The 16,778-nt window shown below is 37.6% G+C and overlaps 3 protein-coding genes across 6 annotated transcripts; 2 read left to right on the forward strand and 1 right to left on the reverse strand.

The window, feature by feature from the left end:
- Positions 1 to 1,012: 1,012 nt before the first annotated feature.
- Positions 1,013 to 4,243, forward strand: LOC113719091 (glycosyl hydrolase 5 family protein-like). The gene is made up of 4 exons (XM_027244116.2): positions 1,013 to 1,587; positions 2,359 to 2,606; positions 2,981 to 3,501; positions 3,579 to 4,243. The coding sequence occupies exons 1-4, from the start codon at positions 1,150 to 1,152 to the stop codon at positions 4,088 to 4,090; spliced, it is 1,719 nt and encodes a 572-aa protein (XP_027099917.1). The 5' UTR covers positions 1,013 to 1,149; the 3' UTR covers positions 4,091 to 4,243.
- Positions 4,244 to 5,211: 968 nt separating this feature from the next.
- Positions 5,212 to 8,439, reverse strand: LOC113719092 (proteasome subunit beta type-7-B). The gene is made up of 9 exons (XM_027244117.2): positions 8,299 to 8,439; positions 7,957 to 8,126; positions 6,670 to 6,811; positions 6,236 to 6,332; positions 6,080 to 6,149; positions 5,889 to 5,993; positions 5,706 to 5,804; positions 5,515 to 5,602; positions 5,212 to 5,389 (listed from the first exon to the last, which is right to left on the reverse strand). Exons 2-9 carry the CDS (start codon positions 8,098 to 8,100, stop codon positions 5,313 to 5,315), a joined length of 822 nt encoding a protein of 273 aa, XP_027099918.1. The 5' UTR covers positions 8,101 to 8,126; positions 8,299 to 8,439; the 3' UTR covers positions 5,212 to 5,312.
- A 3,444-nt stretch (positions 8,440 to 11,883) lies between these two features.
- LOC113719090 (protein SIEVE ELEMENT OCCLUSION C) lies at positions 11,884 to 15,338 on the forward strand. 4 transcript variants are annotated; one of them, XR_011825086.1, is made up of 7 exons: positions 11,884 to 12,181; positions 12,693 to 12,785; positions 12,873 to 13,316; positions 13,486 to 13,598; positions 13,683 to 13,810; positions 14,011 to 14,499; positions 14,606 to 15,338. XR_011825086.1 is itself a non-coding variant. In XM_072071863.1 (5 exons), the coding sequence occupies exons 2-5, from the start codon at positions 13,520 to 13,522 to the stop codon at positions 15,218 to 15,220; spliced, it is 1,314 nt and encodes a 437-aa protein (XP_071927964.1). In that variant the 5' UTR covers positions 13,195 to 13,316; positions 13,486 to 13,519; the 3' UTR covers positions 15,221 to 15,276. The 4 variants fall into 4 exon arrangements, 3 of the variants coding, with proteins under 3 accessions (XP_071927964.1, XP_071927963.1, XP_027099916.2); XM_072071863.1 differs by lacking the exons at positions 11,884 to 12,181; positions 12,693 to 12,785 and having other exon boundaries at positions 13,195 to 13,316; positions 14,603 to 15,276; XM_072071862.1 differs by lacking the exons at positions 11,884 to 12,181; positions 12,693 to 12,785; positions 12,873 to 13,316 and having other exon boundaries at positions 13,380 to 13,598; positions 14,603 to 15,276.
- The last annotated feature ends 1,440 nt before the right edge of the window (positions 15,339 to 16,778 follow it).

Here is a 16,778-nt window from a genome sequence, read left to right on the forward strand (position 1 = left end):
AACGTCCAAACAAATTCTATTTTATCTTGACAAGCGACCATAAGCATTTCGGTATGGATCCTTCTTACACTAAATCTTTTACATGTAGAGGTAAGCCTTTAATTATAGGGTTTTTTTTAGAGGATGTCGAGATCATCCGTTGCCACACCTAAATAACATATAATCATGTAAATGTATATACGAATAATTATTATTTTCTATTATATTTATATTTTTTTAATTAATTTTACTTTTTTTTAAAAAAAATATAACATCTAAATTACATTTTAACGAGCTGGCACTTGTTAAATGGATTCTTAATAAAATTACATCCAAAATTCAGTTAACTTAAACCCCAAAAGATCTAACAGCCATTTCGAATAACATTTTTGACCAGTTGCTCGTTGCAAACGTACTTAAATCAAGATAATACTGCTCGTGGTGATGGTGTGATTAAAAAATTTAATTAAATCAATTACAAAAGTTTTTTACTGTGTCTTATATGATGCACAAGTTTATTGTTCACACTACTCTTTGAAGTGACAAGAATATATCTCGGACTCCTTTATTAAATGATCGATCTTTAAACTTTTAACACATGGTAGAGAAAAAGTTTCAAAACTATGCAGTTGTAGTTTTCCAAACGCTTTTAACAGGCCAGATTTACTTGAGGATGAATAATTTGAAAATAAGTAATCCACTTTCATCCAATCTAAGCATTAATTCGTGCTTGCTCACAACATTAAAATCATATATATATATATATATATATATATATATATATATAGAAATATTATTATTTGTCCTTTTTTATTTTCTATTCCTTTTTGTAATCTAGCTAATTGAGACTTAAAAGGCTGGAGTCTTTGACCTTTGGAGATAGAAGAGCCAACGCCAAGTTTGCCTTATTCTAAACTCCACGTTAAACTGCTGTTCTCACAGATTTTACTTCCACGAAACAGAAACGTGAACAAAGAAGAAACATAAATCGCAATCATCATATATAGAAACAAATCTAATAAGTATTCAATCTCCACATCGCTTCTTGACCAAACCATCTTTGTAACTTGCCCTTGTTGTTTCTGGACCATAGCATATAAACCACAGATCATTCTATTCCTTTTCATGTATGCTTTGCCATAATAAACCACAGATCAAGTCCTGAAAAGGATGAAAACCATGAAAGGGTTCAGTTTTTGGCAACATGCTCTTTCTTTCACCTTTTTAGTTTTTCTTTTCTTCCCTAGTCTGGGTATCTTTTCGCAGAAAGCTGTGATGGGGCAACCGCTTTACACCAATTCCCGGTGGATTGTTAACGGATCAGGGCAACGAGTCAAACTGGCTTGTGTGAACTGGGTAACACACCTTGAAGTTGTTGTGGCTGAAGGCCTGAGCAAGCAGCCGGTGGATGTAATTTCCAGGAGTATTGTAGATATGGGATTCAACTGTGTCAGGCTAACTTGGCCACTTTTCTTGTTCACCAATGATACCTTGGCTTCCCTCTCCGTCAGGCAGTCTTTTCAGAAGCTTGGACTGACCGAGTCCATTGCTGGATTTCAAGCCAACAACCCCTCCATAATTGATCTTAGCCTCATCAATGCTTATCAGGTATATAAATGATTTAAAAATTCTTAGTTTGACTGAGGACTTCATATGTCCAACTATCAAAAACGAAGGCCGGAGTTAAGGGTGCAGGTTTTACTAATGAAGTTTGTAATTATGCATGAGAAACAAGAATTTGGGAGATGAAGATATCAATATTACAGGTCCTATTAGCTTATGGAGACTGATCAAGGCACTTGTGTCGATCGGTTAGAAAAGTTGGAAAGAAATATTTGCCACACAAATACACAGTGACGTGTGTATGCTAAATAGTAGGAGTACAAGATAATATAAAGTTTTACCGGCCGAAGAATTGCCCCAAGAAGCCTAACGTTGTATCCAAATATATACGATGATCTCATGCAATTTGTAGCGTAGGTAATGAATATGTTATAGTGACACAACAACATTCAAGTCAAATTGTTAGCTACAATTTATTTGCACCATCCAAAACCTTATCTGCAAGACTTTTCCTTTCTGATAAGCGCGCACACACACATACGTACCGTTGTATTGACTTCAAAAACAACAGTTGAGAGTGACTTGGATGACAATGAAACAGAAGTTATCATCTGTTGTCGGCTTTTTTCTTATTGGCATGGTATAATGATAATTAATAATCGAACTTCACACATGATGCCACAACATGTACCAACTATCACACATATATATATATCTGCGACTTAATTATAAACCCACGTCTTTGATTTGCTGAGGAAAGAATAAAATCAAAATCCTCTTTCTTACGAGATGATGATGAAATTTGCGTAATTACAGGCAGTGGTGGCTAGTCTTGCAAGCAACAATGTGATGATCATCCTGGATAACCATATAAGCAAACCAGGCTGGTGCTGTAGCAACTTTGACGGCAATGGCTTCTTTGGAGATCGGTACTTCAACCCTGACCTGTGGATCAAAGGCCTGACTGAGGTTGCCGCCATGTTCTGTGGAATCAACAACGTGGTTGGCATCAGCTTAAGAAATGAACTCCGAGGACCCAAACAAAATGTAAACGATTGGTACAGGTACAAAACGTAACATAACATCATGGTCAATACTAATAATTAGGCACTAGAAATTAATCAGTTGACAAAACCTCTAATAACTCGCGCTAATTAAGTTTTAATAAAAATAACTTAATTTTTTTCGTTATTTGCATGCTCATAGGATGTGCTTTTCCCACTAATAGTTACAATTCCAACTCAAAAGCCATTGATTGCAATTGAATTAACATAATTTCTTGTAGCGGAACAATAAAATTACAATAGCAACAATAATCCATCTCTTATACTATTCCTTTTTTTTAAAAAATAAAAATTTAATTTCATGGAATTAATTGAGGTTGATCTCATATGAAAGGTCTCATGATCCACCAACAAATGCTTGTGAAATGGAACAGGTACATGCAGAAAGGAGCAGAAGCAGTGCACGCAGCAAACCCAGATGTTCTGATAATTCTTTCTGGTCTGAACTACGATAAAGATTTCTCTTTCCTCCTCCAAAAGCCGGTCAACTTAACGTTCTCCGGCAAGCTGGTGTACGAGGTGCACTGGTATGGTTTCTCAGATGGAAAGGCTTGGGAAACGGGCAACCCGAACCAAGTTTGTGGACGATTGGTGAACGACATGATGCGGAAATCGGGTTTCTTGTTGGATCAAGGGTACCCGCTGTTCGTGAGCGAATTTGGTGTGGATCTAAGGGGAACTAATGTGAATGATAACAGGTTCTTGAATTGCTTCTTGGGCTGGGCCGCTGAACTGGACTTGGACTGGGCGCTTTGGACACTCGTTGGAAGCTATTACTTGCGAGAAGGGGTGGCTGGAAAGGATGAGAGTTATGGGATTTACAATTGGAATTGGTGCGAGACCAGGAATTCAAGCTTCATTCAAAGGATTTCTGCCCTTCAATCCCCTTTCCGAGGTATTCCTATCTCTCTTCGTATCTCGAAACTTCGAAACGAATGATCTGGAAAATAAAGGGTTTTTTATGCAATGCAGGACCGGGTGTCTCGGAAAGCCGTCCACACAAAATAATATTCCATCCGGCAACGGGGCTTTGTGTGCAAAGAAAATCATTGTTAAAACCATTGGAACTAGGACCCTGCTCTGAGGCGGAGGCATGGGGCTATAGCCCTCAGAAAACACTAACTATAAAAGGAACGTACTATTGCCTGCAGGCAGATGCACTCGGGCAGCCAGCAAAACTTGGTATAATTTGCACTGATAAAAGTTCAAAATGGGAAGCCATCTCAGACTCCAAGATGCACTTATCTTCCAAGCTTTGCGATGGAAGTGAAGTTTGCTTGGACGTAGACTCCAACAACGTTGTTGTCACGAACAACTGCAAGTGTTTGAGTAGAGACAGTTCCTGTGACCCTGGGAGCCAGTGGTTCAAACTGGTTGACAGTAGCAGGCATGGAACCAGCTCCACAAAATCCTTTTCCCAGATGGATGACTCAATCCTCTTTAATCTTGCAAAGACGCTGGCTGAAAGCTTGAGAAGTTGGTAATGTGGACGACAAAAAGGGAGGGGGACCGGCCTTTTGAGCCTCTGCTTATGCCATTGCAAATTTACACAAAATTGTGAACAAACTTACATGAACACTATAACGTAATGCAAATATACATGCTTCCATGTACAAAGCACGCCAATTTCCGCTTGATTGGATTTCTAATTTTCTGTTCTGAATTTTCCCATCATTGATCACAAGAAAGGCAAATTGTGTAATAGGTCATCTGATGAATCGCCAGAAGCTAGATAAAAATAAAAATAAAAATAAAAAGATAAAGCGAGATGGTGGTAGAGAGTGAATGCTATTAGTTGGGGAAAGAGCTAGGATTGGCAGATTGATGTTTTTGTGAGGCTCCTAAACAAGAAGCATCATATGCCGAACTATTTTTAGCATTCAAGTTTTTTGAAAACTGATTCTTTTTTTTTTTTTACCTTAATAGTTTTTGTGGAAAAATAATTTTTCCACAGTATCAGCCGAAAAAACCACCTCCCATTGTTTATTATTTTTTTTGGATAAATAAAAAATTTTAAATCTAAAATCTCTCACTTAAACTTCCTATTCGTTCCTACGAGTGGTTGAGAGTCGAGACTTGTGGGTGGGGGTTCAGTCCAGGCGCTGTTGCACGCACTGGACCGTGAGATGGTTTTGTTGAAGTTGAACAATGACGACTTGGTTTGCGATGAGGGCCCAAAATGGTCACCCAGATTTGATGGACGGTCCACAGGTTGGTTTAGGGTAGATGGCTATAGCGGTCGTAGATTGCGCGATTTAGTTAGGCTTAAATAGCAAAGAGTAACAGGCGCATAGTGACACTACAGGTGCGAGGGCTAAAATGGCAGTTGACAAGAAGCAAGTTAAGCACTGAGCAGTAAGAGAACATAACGATGTAAAAAGGTAGCCTGGAAGGTTAGGAGTACTACTAAGATGTGTTCGTTGACGACAAGGCAGAAAATATGGAGCCCGTCCAGCTCTCAGGAATGATAAAATATTTTTTTGTGGTGTGGGTGTTGGAGGAGGAGGAGGAGGAAGAGGGGGAGGGAGGGTGAGAGAACATTATGTAAGAAGGCATTAGAAGAGTAGTACTTTAGTCCCAAAAAATTTCATGTTAATACGCAATATGAAAAGCAGTCGACTTTTCTATTAAGAAAATGCAGCAAATCCTTTTAAAGAAATTCCAATTCAAGCTTAAAATTCAGCTATCAGACAAATCCGAAAAGGCCTACTCCTCCATTTCATCTCCTCCTTCAATAATGTGTACGGAGTCTCTTAATGGCGTGATCTTTGTCAGCAGAACTTCTGCAAGTGGAATGAATACACGAATAAACAAGGGGACACTCCAAAATGAAGCAAAAGCATTCAGAATAAAACATACTTGTGGTTCTAGCCATCTCCAAATAAGAAAATTCTATGCAACTACTTACCAGTCTTCTTCGAGAAGGAGTAACCCTTCTCACTGATATAGGTCCGAGGATTAGGCTGAAGATGGTTTCTCAGGTACTCCTTGTGGCCCTGCAAAGTTTCCACCAGACACCAGAGTTATCAAGCCATTCAATAGCTTACAATTCATTTCTTAATATTGGTTTGATAAATGACAAAAAGATTAAATATGCACCTTTGTCAAAACACAGATATCAACATTGCTACCACTCCCCAAGTCGTTGAAAATGCCAGAGCTGATGGCTTCTGCAACTAGTTGAACCCCTTCATCTCTCTATAATACACCAATATTAACCAATTCCTAGTCTCCAAGCAATTAACAAATTCAATGCTCAAACAAAACAGCATACAAACTTACAGTTAGACCTTCACGGTATTTAGACTCGAAGACAGCCATGGCAGCAAGGGAACCAGAACCCATGGTTGCAAAGGGAAGTGTGTCCGTTGATCCATGTGGATAAATCTGTGGCACAATATAAATATAATAACTGTTACATTCAAATATAGCGGCGGAATTTGAATTGAATTTAACAAGCCAAATTAACACACCGTGTGGAGGTGTGGGCCTGTAAAATCTACCCCGCCAAGGACTAATGCCGCTGACACATAACCTTGGTAGCTGCAATATCACAAGAAAAATTAAATCTGCTTAGAAAGAGAAATTACAAATCATGCTTATAGCAGCTACCATAAAATGAAACTCACCTAAAAAGATGAGACTTCAAAAGTGTAAGAGCTGTGACAACCCTGGACTCGCGACCAGTATGATGGCGGTGTAGTGTTAGCTGTGAACTCACCATGTCTAGACAACAAAAGCAGAAATTTAAATATCAGAAATAAATAGATTTTCAGAATTTTATAGCAACACAGATAAGCAGAAGTAAACACTGACATTAAGTCATGAAAAGATAATGCCAGCCTATCCCAAAAAGAGAAAAAAAGAAAAGGGGGGGAAGGGTGGGGGAGGGTTGGGGGAAGGGTGGAGACCAGATGATCTTACAATATAAGTTAGCCACAACAGATTCTCTAACATCCTAAAAGTTGGCTGCCACAGAATTGAAGACAAACCTATTTCTACCTCATCAATATCATAATGACTGCTTTGTCCACTTTTTTGCAGAAGAATGATCTTAAATTACCTGTCACTGCCTCTGTATCAGCAGCAGTACCAGCTCCACAACAGTAAATATTAGGGGCAATATAATGGATTTTCTCACAGTTCTTATCAGCAACAATGGGTCCCTCTGTTGCTCTAGTATCTGCCCCAAGAATAACACCATCCTGAAGAAACAAAATAACAGTTAAAAGTACCAGAAAGTAAAGCATTTCTTGCGTAATCCAGCAATTTTTAATGGAACAGGAAGCATCTATCAATAGTCATGAAAGACAACAACTAAACCAACTACGAGCACAAAGCTATCAACATTTAAAAGGCTCAAACTGCACTTATCTCTACATCTCATCATGAAACATTTTTCTCCCATAGGTTCTCCGGTTTCTCACACCAAACAATGAGATTTCATGACCAAGAAGATGTCGCAAAATAGTCCCAAAATATTAGTGCAAATAAGCATAGCACATCGACCAATGCCTTTTGCCTAAGTTATCTGTATCTAACTGTTTCTCAATGATACAAGATTCTAGATTCCAAATAAAAGGTAGAAAGAAGAACAGCAAGTTATTGAACTGGCTCATCTACCAAAAGTACCAAAAATCAGTCTTTTGACACTTAAGAAGTCTGGTTCACCGTATTAAACACCACTTAGGTATAGACCAACACCAAGCAAGAAATTTTTTTTTTAAAAGGTTTGGAAGCAGGGGTGGGAGGGGAAAATTATAGGTCATTATGGCACACATGCACAACATATCCATCAATCCACTGACTAACATTATATTACATATAGCTATAGAAACAGTTTTCAGGCCGAACCCACTTAAAACATCAACTAGGCGATTCATCAAATTGGAAGGCAGTGACCAGACAGAAAATAGTGTCTAATGACTATAATCACAAAAGGCAGTTCTCTTAGCTATCTTCCTATTTCGAAACTCCTCTAAGCCAACATACAGTTGCCTTAATCTGCCAAGAAGTTGGAATCGATTAACAATATACTCTAGTATCAACATTTTTGAGCATTAAAACAACTTATAACAGACAATGCTTTATTATTTCGTTACTAATTCAAAAACCGAGTACATCCAGGCATTCATTTGTAAGTAGATACATAATCACATATAAAAACAAGGAGCTTTCTTCAATCATCCACAATCAAACAATAACACTCATCCTATAGCCAAAACTAAAAAATTACAAGTGTTCGGTGATAGGTGTTCATATGAAACCCACGAAAATCTAATTAGCCCAAAAAAAAAAAACTATAAAGAACATAGAAAGATGAATTCATTAAAAAAAATTGCACAGAAACCTGAAAAACTAAGCCCACAATTGTTGTTCCAGTCTTGAGAAAAGAAGGGGCATTTAGACCCTTTTTCACCAGCATCTCATTCCTTCTGCACAAATCGAAGCTGAACCCGCCTTTTGGAGGGACCTCAATTGCTGCCTTCGACATCTTTGACTGCTAAGCTTCAAATTAACCTAATTCAAGTATAAAAATAGAGGAAGTTTACCAGACCCGAAGTTTAATCCCGTGAACCAAGCTGATTTACTATCATAAAACGTCAATTTAGGGTTTATATTATGGTAATATGTATTTTGATATCATCCTACACACATATACTTATTTAACGTAACTGAGTTCTATACTTACCAGAATTGAAACTGAAAATTCCGGCTATGACAGAAAGATCTATGGAGATCTCTAAACGAATGATTTTAGAGAGAGAGAGAGAGAGCAACAGACCAGTGTGTTTGGAAGGAGTTAATAAGTATATTTTTTCTTCGGGAAAGCTTGGGGAATAAGAAAAGGAAAAGATGACGGGCCTTTTCATAATTATGTTAATTGTTGGGGCCTAGAGAAAGGTAAAATAGTTCAGAGGGGAATTGTATAGAAAAGTCTAGTCTTGGGTGGCACAGAAGAAAAAAGTACAAATGAAAGCTTTGATTAAAGGCCTCTCACTTATATTTTAAAAAAAAAAAAAAAAAATCTTTCATGAGGAGGAGAAGGGGACAAAAATGAGAGAGTATCCCAATTTGCAAATAAAAAAATGAGAGACTATCCCAATTCCTAAATATAAGCTCAAATAGTATGCCAAACATCCTGTTTGGATAGAGCTTTGTTTGCAAAATTTTTTTTGATTACGACGTTCATTTTTTTTGATCTTTTCAATCATTTCTTTATCTTAAATATATTACATTGCAAAAATACTACTATAGAGTTTTATTAAAATATTATCACAAATAATCTCCTATTCAAATACAAACACACAAGATCTTTGAAAAAATAGAGCTACGTGGTTCTTTTTCCACTTGGGATCCTCGGTGACATGTTTTCTATGCCAACCCAATGCCACCAATAGTGTTGCGCCAAGTGTCATGTTATTATTTACACTTGTGTTAAATCAAGTCAAGTTGAATTATTAGAAAATTAAAGTGTAAATAATAACATGACACTTGGTGCAACACTATTGGTGGCATTGAGTTGGCATAAAAAACATGTCACCGAGCATCCCAAGTGTCTTTTTTCCGACTTCCCTCTCATGATCCCTTGACTTCGAGACAGGTATCTTTTAACTCTCCAAATCGTGAGTGGATGTCTTACATCAAATTCTCAACTTCAAAAGAACTCGACCTCAAGTAAACATCCACCGAAACATTCCTGCAGGATTCTTGGAAAATTTTCAAAACGTGCACTCAATTTGGTTAGCATTTTAATTCAATGCGTTAGGCAGGCATACTCCTTTAGTTTCTACGATGATTACATTGGTGTTGCTTAACGGATTCTTTAGAGATTGCCACCTTTTACCTTTTCCATTATTTTTCAACAGCTGCTGGTGCACCAAGTCTTCCACAGTCTGCCTCGAGTATGCAACGAAGTGACCAGAATGCAGCTCTGAAATTGCTGCTCTCCTTTGTTGCTTCCACATATCATCATCAGCATTGAAAATTCCTTCACCAAGCAAGTCAGAAGTCTTTCTCTGTAGTAGCTTCCTCTTGGGAAGTTCTTTTGATTTCAGCATGTATTCGATCTTAGAAGGATCAGCTGTTATGATACCTAACGGTCCTCTCCACATTCCTCTGAAGTGAAATGTGCAACCAGATTTGATCAAAGCTTCTGTAATCCAGTCATAGACGTCATTGGTACGGAGAATAAGAGATGGTACTATCCCCATTACCGGCCATAGCATGGGACCCTTGTTGGTGAGTCTCTCAGGCAGTGAAGTAATGAGAAATGGCCCAACAAGTGTCATGGCCATGTCAGAAAACCAAAAATATGCACGTAACTATTCCATTAAAGAAGAAAGCCTCCCACGAACATATCCATATAGTAGTAATCATCTTTCTGTGATCCTAAGAGTCCTACACTTCAGTTAAATAGGGTGAGCTTTATCACAGGCAAATCAAACTGGGATGCTTATTAGTTGCACTTTAGGAATCATTGTTAATCCCCAGAAGGGAAATGGAGTTTCTTTGAGATTCTATTTTCATTTAGTCTGCACATCTCAAGCAGGGGACCTGCATCGAATATTAGAGTAGTGTTTTGTCCGCCAATGCACAGTTATACACGAAGTTATTGCGTTCAAGATTGAAGCGAAGCGACGGAGCTTTGGAATTCATTGGGAGATGAGTTTGAATACTTGCAGAGTGGTTTTTTCAACTGAAAATGGAAAATATTGGACCAATTCAATTCGAGGTAATCACACATGCAGATGCAGGTCATATTCCCCATGGCTCGTGACTTACAGTTCATTAGGAAGTAAGTGCACGAAATTACCACCGGCATTTTCTAGACAACAATCAAGATCCTTACGAGGCAACAACCACCAGCATTGTCAAAGCGATTGATGCAATCAAGCTTCCAGCTCTCTCAAAAGTCAAGGGTCATTGACTCATTGGATAATGATGAATAGGACGGGAATAAGTTGCTACAGCACTAAATACTTGTAACAAGAATTCGAAGGTTGGATGCCAGATTGCAATGACCTTGTTAGGTTTACCTACAAATTAGTAAATGGATTTTCTTTATTTAGTAAATAGATTTACTAATTCTAGTCTAGGAAACCGGAATTACTCGGAGATCAACTCTTAATAAGTGATTCTTTAATACATTGTCAAATTACAAACTATGTTTCTGCTATGCTCAGCTTGCTGAAATGATGTATGAACCAGTGAACCGATGCAACGGTTCTGATTTTCATTTTAAAACTAGTTTCTTTGCTAAATCAAAGTTTTCTTCTCTATTTCGTTTTTCGCTTTTCTTTTCTTTTTTTTTTTTTGGGTTATTTGTTACAGGGCACTAATTTTTCGAAGGGGAAAAGAAAATATTTGAACGCAATTTTTTGGCCAAAACTCGCATCTTTACTTCTGAAAGTAAATCCCATTGCGCTTTTCATGTCAGTGAACCAGATTTTCGCTGCTCTTTCAAATTTTAATTACATACTGATACAAGTAGTTGGAGCGTTAACCATGATAAAAAAAAAAAAAAAAACCTTCTTTGATTCTTTTTCTCCTCCAGAAGCTTTGCAGTACTTTTAAGGAACTTGGCCACATTAAGCATAGTCATCAACAGGGACATTTCCGTGCTTTTCATATGGTATGTGAATCTTGAATTTCTTGCCAATCGAGTTTAGCTTTACTCACCCGTCTCTTCACCGGTAGTTTATAAGCCGTTTCTGTCAATACTCTGTTATCTTTAGTGTTTTATCTTCTTCGACGCTAACGCTTAGAAGGTGGTGGACTCTGCATACTCAGCTTCTCTTTTGCTTTTCCTTACTTTTTTTCCCAATAAGTCGAAAAGTAGAAGGTGCGAAGGGCCAGAAGAATGAGAAGGAATATTTAAAGCTTTATTAGTGAAGATTTGCTAGCTTTAGTGTTTCAGTGCTTTACACTGACCTTGAAAAGCATTAAATTGATGCGCTTTTCTTGATCACCGACTTATTAGTGCAAAATTGTTTGTAGTGAAACATCTAATGGTAAACAATCTTTTCTTTATTGATACGGAAAAAAGGTACCTAAAGGGATGTCTCAGCAATGGTGCATCAAAAATTACCGTATGGCTATCAGTACGCAACCTAAGACTATTTTATGTATTTCTCACCTCTGTTGGAAAAGTTTCGATATTTCAATTTCTCAACTCTCACTAAGAACTTTGCTCACACACTTGCACTAAAGCACATTAGTATACCAGAAGGAGCAAGTAATGCTGTTTGTCTTACTTTTCTTGTCTGCTCACAAGTATAAAAGAGCAGTCGTTTCAGGGATCATCAGCATTTCGAATACATCGTCTTCAGATGCCAATTTTCTTTTGTTTCTCAATTCAGAAAGGCACCTGATCAGGCTCCCCCTTCACTTTTGCCATGAGCTTAACCGGGTTTGAAAAGCGCTATATACATTTACCAGTGTCTACCGAAGAAGATTTTCTAATAAGAAAGATCCTTATGACCCATGACCCTGATGGTCGTCAGCTGGATGCTCAGCAATTGCTTCGTGCTGTGAAGAATATTATCCATCGTGCTAGTCCTGTATCAGAAGCTGTATGTATACATTCCCCCATAAATCTTGTCCTTTCTTCACATATATTGTGTCTGTTTCAGTGGCCCTCTAGAATTTGATGTCGTATGTTAGAATTTCTTAATCATGGACTGTAATTCGAAAATCTCGGAGTTAAAAAAGATGAAGCGAATCCCCGTAACAATGATTTTATCGTCGTGGCCTTCTCTTGAAGTCTAGCATATCAGACGTGTTGGGAGTTTTGACTAATTTGGAGGCATGGAAATTTCGTTTTTGGTAAATTTTGACAATGAAATTCAGTGTTCTAGTTCAAATACGCTCCAATTGCCAGCAAACTGTCATGCTTTGCAGTGGGAGTCAATTGATCTTGATACCTTAATGATGGTCTGAAAAATTAATTGCCAAGAGATCCATCAGAATTCATGGAATAACATTCCGTATTTGCTACGTCGACATCAGCAGATAAAGATTATTATATCTTGATTCATATATACGAGATACTGCATTGCTAGAATTTGAAAGTTCTTGATTCAGGATTGTCATCAAGAAAATGTGGCCGTATGGGATGCTGATGCAATTGGATTACATGATTCGCTGGGATACACCATCTTTAAAATCTCACATGAGGTCATAACTATATGTTTCTTGATTCAACTTCCAGTCTTGCTATCCTTTTATAAGAGTCTACCTAACATATAATAGCTCTACTTACAGGTACTGAGCAGATGCTTTGAAGGAGGGGATATACACACAAAGACAATGTCCTTATTTGACATGTTAGGGAAATTTAGATGGGATGCAAAAGTAGTTCTAGTTGTTGCAGCATTCTTCACAAATTATGGTGTATGGCAGCTCCAAGTGCAGCTTCAATCCCGTAATCCCTTGGCAGCGCTAGTTGCGTTACTTAGACAAGTGCCATCAGACTTGAGTGGGTTCAGGGCGCAATTTAAGGCATTTACCCTGTTAGTAAAGACCGTCATGGAGTTGACAGAAGTTATCATTGAATTTGAAAGCCTGCCTTTGCAACAAGAACTTTTGGAGTACAAGGTCATATCTGCTGTGAAGTCAAAAATCTACTTGGGCAGCTACTGGATTTTTAGGAGTTCATTGGCATGTTTTTCTCTCATTGCAGACTTGAGAACCAGAAAGCAGGACCAAGTGCATGTTCTTTCCCTTCATTTACCTCTTTTTTATTGTTCTTTTCCCCATGTTAATGATTATATGGTAATAGTATACACTTCGCATGTTACTTGCGTCATGTATAACCATTGCCAGCATCTCTAAGTCTCTTACAAGTATGCAAGTAAGTTGCGGATTCTTTCTTCAGGAATTCAAATTCTATAGCAATTGCAGCATGGACTATGCGCAATTTAGTCTACAAATTGAGCGCATTGTGCTGCGACTTGAGAGAGCAGGTCAAACTGTGCCATCAGCAAATAGGTTGGTCTCTTTGTCAAGCTTTAATTGAAGCTTTCACTGTGCAAAGTCACTTTTTATTAAGTTGTCTCCTCGCACGATTTGCAGATTCAAGGTTGTATGAGAAACTACCAAATCTATTCAATCAGATTCATGTCGATAACCAAGAAAAGCTGAAGATGCTAATTGCTTCTGGGGATAACTTCCCATTGATGGATTGTTTATCAAAAGAAAAGGTATTTTCTTTTGCCAATTCGTTATCTGGGGATATACACATGGGGATAAATATTGCTGATCAGATTATTTGTAGTAAATTTTACTTGATTGATTTTCTCTTCCTGCTGGCATATTGATCTCTGGACTTCTGAGAAGTTTATCTAACCATGGCATTCTTGAAACCTGCGAGACTCCTCACTACTGATCTCATGTTCCACAGCATAGCCTCTCTGAACTGAAAAATAAGGTGGTCATCCTTCTAATATCAAAGCCTGAGCTCCTCCCTATTGAGAAAATCTTCCTGCTGGTGCATCAGACATACGATCATCCCCACCAGGAGAAAATTGGAGGGAGCTATGTTGTTTTATGGGTTCCACTCTCATCTTCACATGGTTGGAGTCACGCAGATAAAATCAGTTTTCAATTTCTATCAGGTTCCTTGCCATTTTGGTCATTAAAGCAGCCAGGGTTACTAAATTCAGCAGTTGTCAACTTCATCATACAAGAATGGAACTTCAAAGAGGAGGCCATGATGGTTGTATTGGATACTAATGGCATGATCACAAATTCAAATGCAATGGACATGATATGGATCTGGGGTGCCAAAGCATTTCCATTTTCAATTTCTAGAGAGAAAGAGCTCTGGGAAGTGGAGAAGTGGACACTACAGCTCATGATTGATGGTATTGATCCTTTATTGACCAATTGGGTAAGAATTCCTACTCATAGATAGCTCAAAATTTTGAAGATATTTATGTTCCCAAGAAAAAAAAAAGACCTCTATGCTTCAGCTCACAATTTCTTTCTAATAGCAGATCGAGGAAGGTAAAAATTTCTGCATTTTTGGAAGTGGGAACGCAGATTGGATCAGAAATTTCAGTTCCAAAATCAAGGAAGTTAGTAACACAGAACTTCAGCTGGAGGTGATTTATGTTGGCTGGAGGAGTCCAACTGAAAAATTACAAAGCATTTTACGTATAATCGAACAAGAAAACTTGTGTACATATCTCACATTCACAAAGATTCGTTTCTTTTGGCTGCGATTGGAGAGTATGAAAAGTTTGACTAGTCGCCAAGAAAACAATGATGATGATATGTCGAAAGAGATACTGGGATTGTTGGAAGTTGACGACAGTGACGATGGATGGGTGCTCATTGGGACAGGATCTTTGCCAGGCCTGATAAAGCTTCAAGGACAGAAAGTTACAGAATTCTTTGATCTTTTCCCCGTCTGGGCTGAAAATTTAGGGACTATGGGAATAGTGGGTGCTATTAAAAGTGCCCTTGAGCCTACCCTTTCCACAGGACCTTGCGATCATGCTGAAATTCTTGCATTCAATGAGGGATTGTTAAAGGGGCCTGTGTTCTGTGCAGTATGTAAACGCCTGAAGGAGAAGTATGTACTCTACAAATGTGATGCAACTGAATAGAAAGTTGCAAAATTTCCAGTCATTTAACCATATAAAATAGGATGATCAGCATGTCAGGGGGATAAGCAAGTAGCAACCAAAGAAAATGAACTGTCCATGCTAATATTACTACTAATAACTTATCCTTGTTATGGTCTATATCCTTGCTTTTCTGGTAAAACACATTCAGATTTTTGGGAAGACTGCTTCTGCTGCGCAGACAGAGACACGCTAACAGACAACAATAAAAAGGGAAAAAAAATTGGAAGAATAAGAAGGAAGTAAACCTATTTTCTTACCTGTACCATATTGTATTCGGATGTTTCAGGCTGTTAACAATCATCCATCCAATCTTCCTATAGCATTACCTGAAAAAGGAATTTACTCAAGTGAATAGACAGACAGGAGTACAAATTTATTCTTGGTAGTTCCAATTTTATCGCGTGTCCCTGAAGGGAAAAAAAAAATTTTACAAAAATTTTTTAAAATGTTTCTCACATTTTGCTAAATGAATTTTTCGTCTTTCACTCTTAGAAGGTTAATTTTATGTTCTTTACAAATTCAAAGTCAGCAAAATTTGATCATAACCTAAGTTGCTAGCCATTTTTTAGTCTAAAATCATTAAGCAACTCACATGTGATCATTTTTTAGGTATAAAAAAGTTTAGATTCCACTTGTTTAGGGATAAAAATGAATATGAATCGGGTTATATCTCACTTTTTTTGGAAGAAAAAATGAATATAATTCAATTCAGATTATATTTTTTTTAGAGGCAAACATAAAAATGTATCGGGTTATTTGTTTAACTACAAATTGTATCTAATTTTTACTCCTAATAAATGATCACGTGTGAGTCACATAATGTATTTAGATAAAAGGTGGACAAAAATTTAAATTAGATATTAACTTGAATTTATAAAAGACGTGAAAAACAAAAAAGTTCATTTATCGAAATGTGCTTCTAAGCAACACAGGAAGACATCATCATTGTCTTTCAGACTTATGGTCTCTTTTCAACAGAGAGGGAAAAAAAAAAAAACAATCCAACGCTAGAATACCGTCTGCAAGACATTGGGTTGTAACCATGGTTCGAAGACTCGACTCGGCCTAGTCCGAGACGAGATCGCAACGAAACGATACCGAGATACGTGACTCGTCGAGACGACACCGTGAAGGGTTGAAACAGCCGAGTCATCCCGAGTCAACTCGAATTTTTATTATTTTTACTAATTTTTTAATTATTTTTGTTTATCATTTTTTTTATAATTTTTAAAATATTAAATATTTCAAAAATTCGCGTCTCGTCGAGACCGCGACCAATATGTTGAGATCGATGTGGAACGGTCCAGGCCGCGACCGCGACTTTGAACCATGGTTGTAACGAAGCCTCCATTGGCAAGAAAGAACACATTCACTGCCTACACCAGCAATTCCATTTTTTACAAGAAATAGTACTTACAGTTTCGAATAAATCGTATTGAGCTTGGACCAGTTCGATAACAGCAATGTTCTCCTATACGTAGAAATCAGACATGTTATGATCACCAAATCACAAGGGGATTTTCATGTTAATATCTTC

The sequence above is a fragment of the Coffea arabica genome, chromosome 11e, assembly GCF_036785885.1.
Source record: "Coffea arabica cultivar ET-39 chromosome 11e, Coffea Arabica ET-39 HiFi, whole genome shotgun sequence".
NCBI classification, from domain to species: domain Eukaryota; kingdom Viridiplantae; phylum Streptophyta; class Magnoliopsida; order Gentianales; family Rubiaceae; genus Coffea; species Coffea arabica.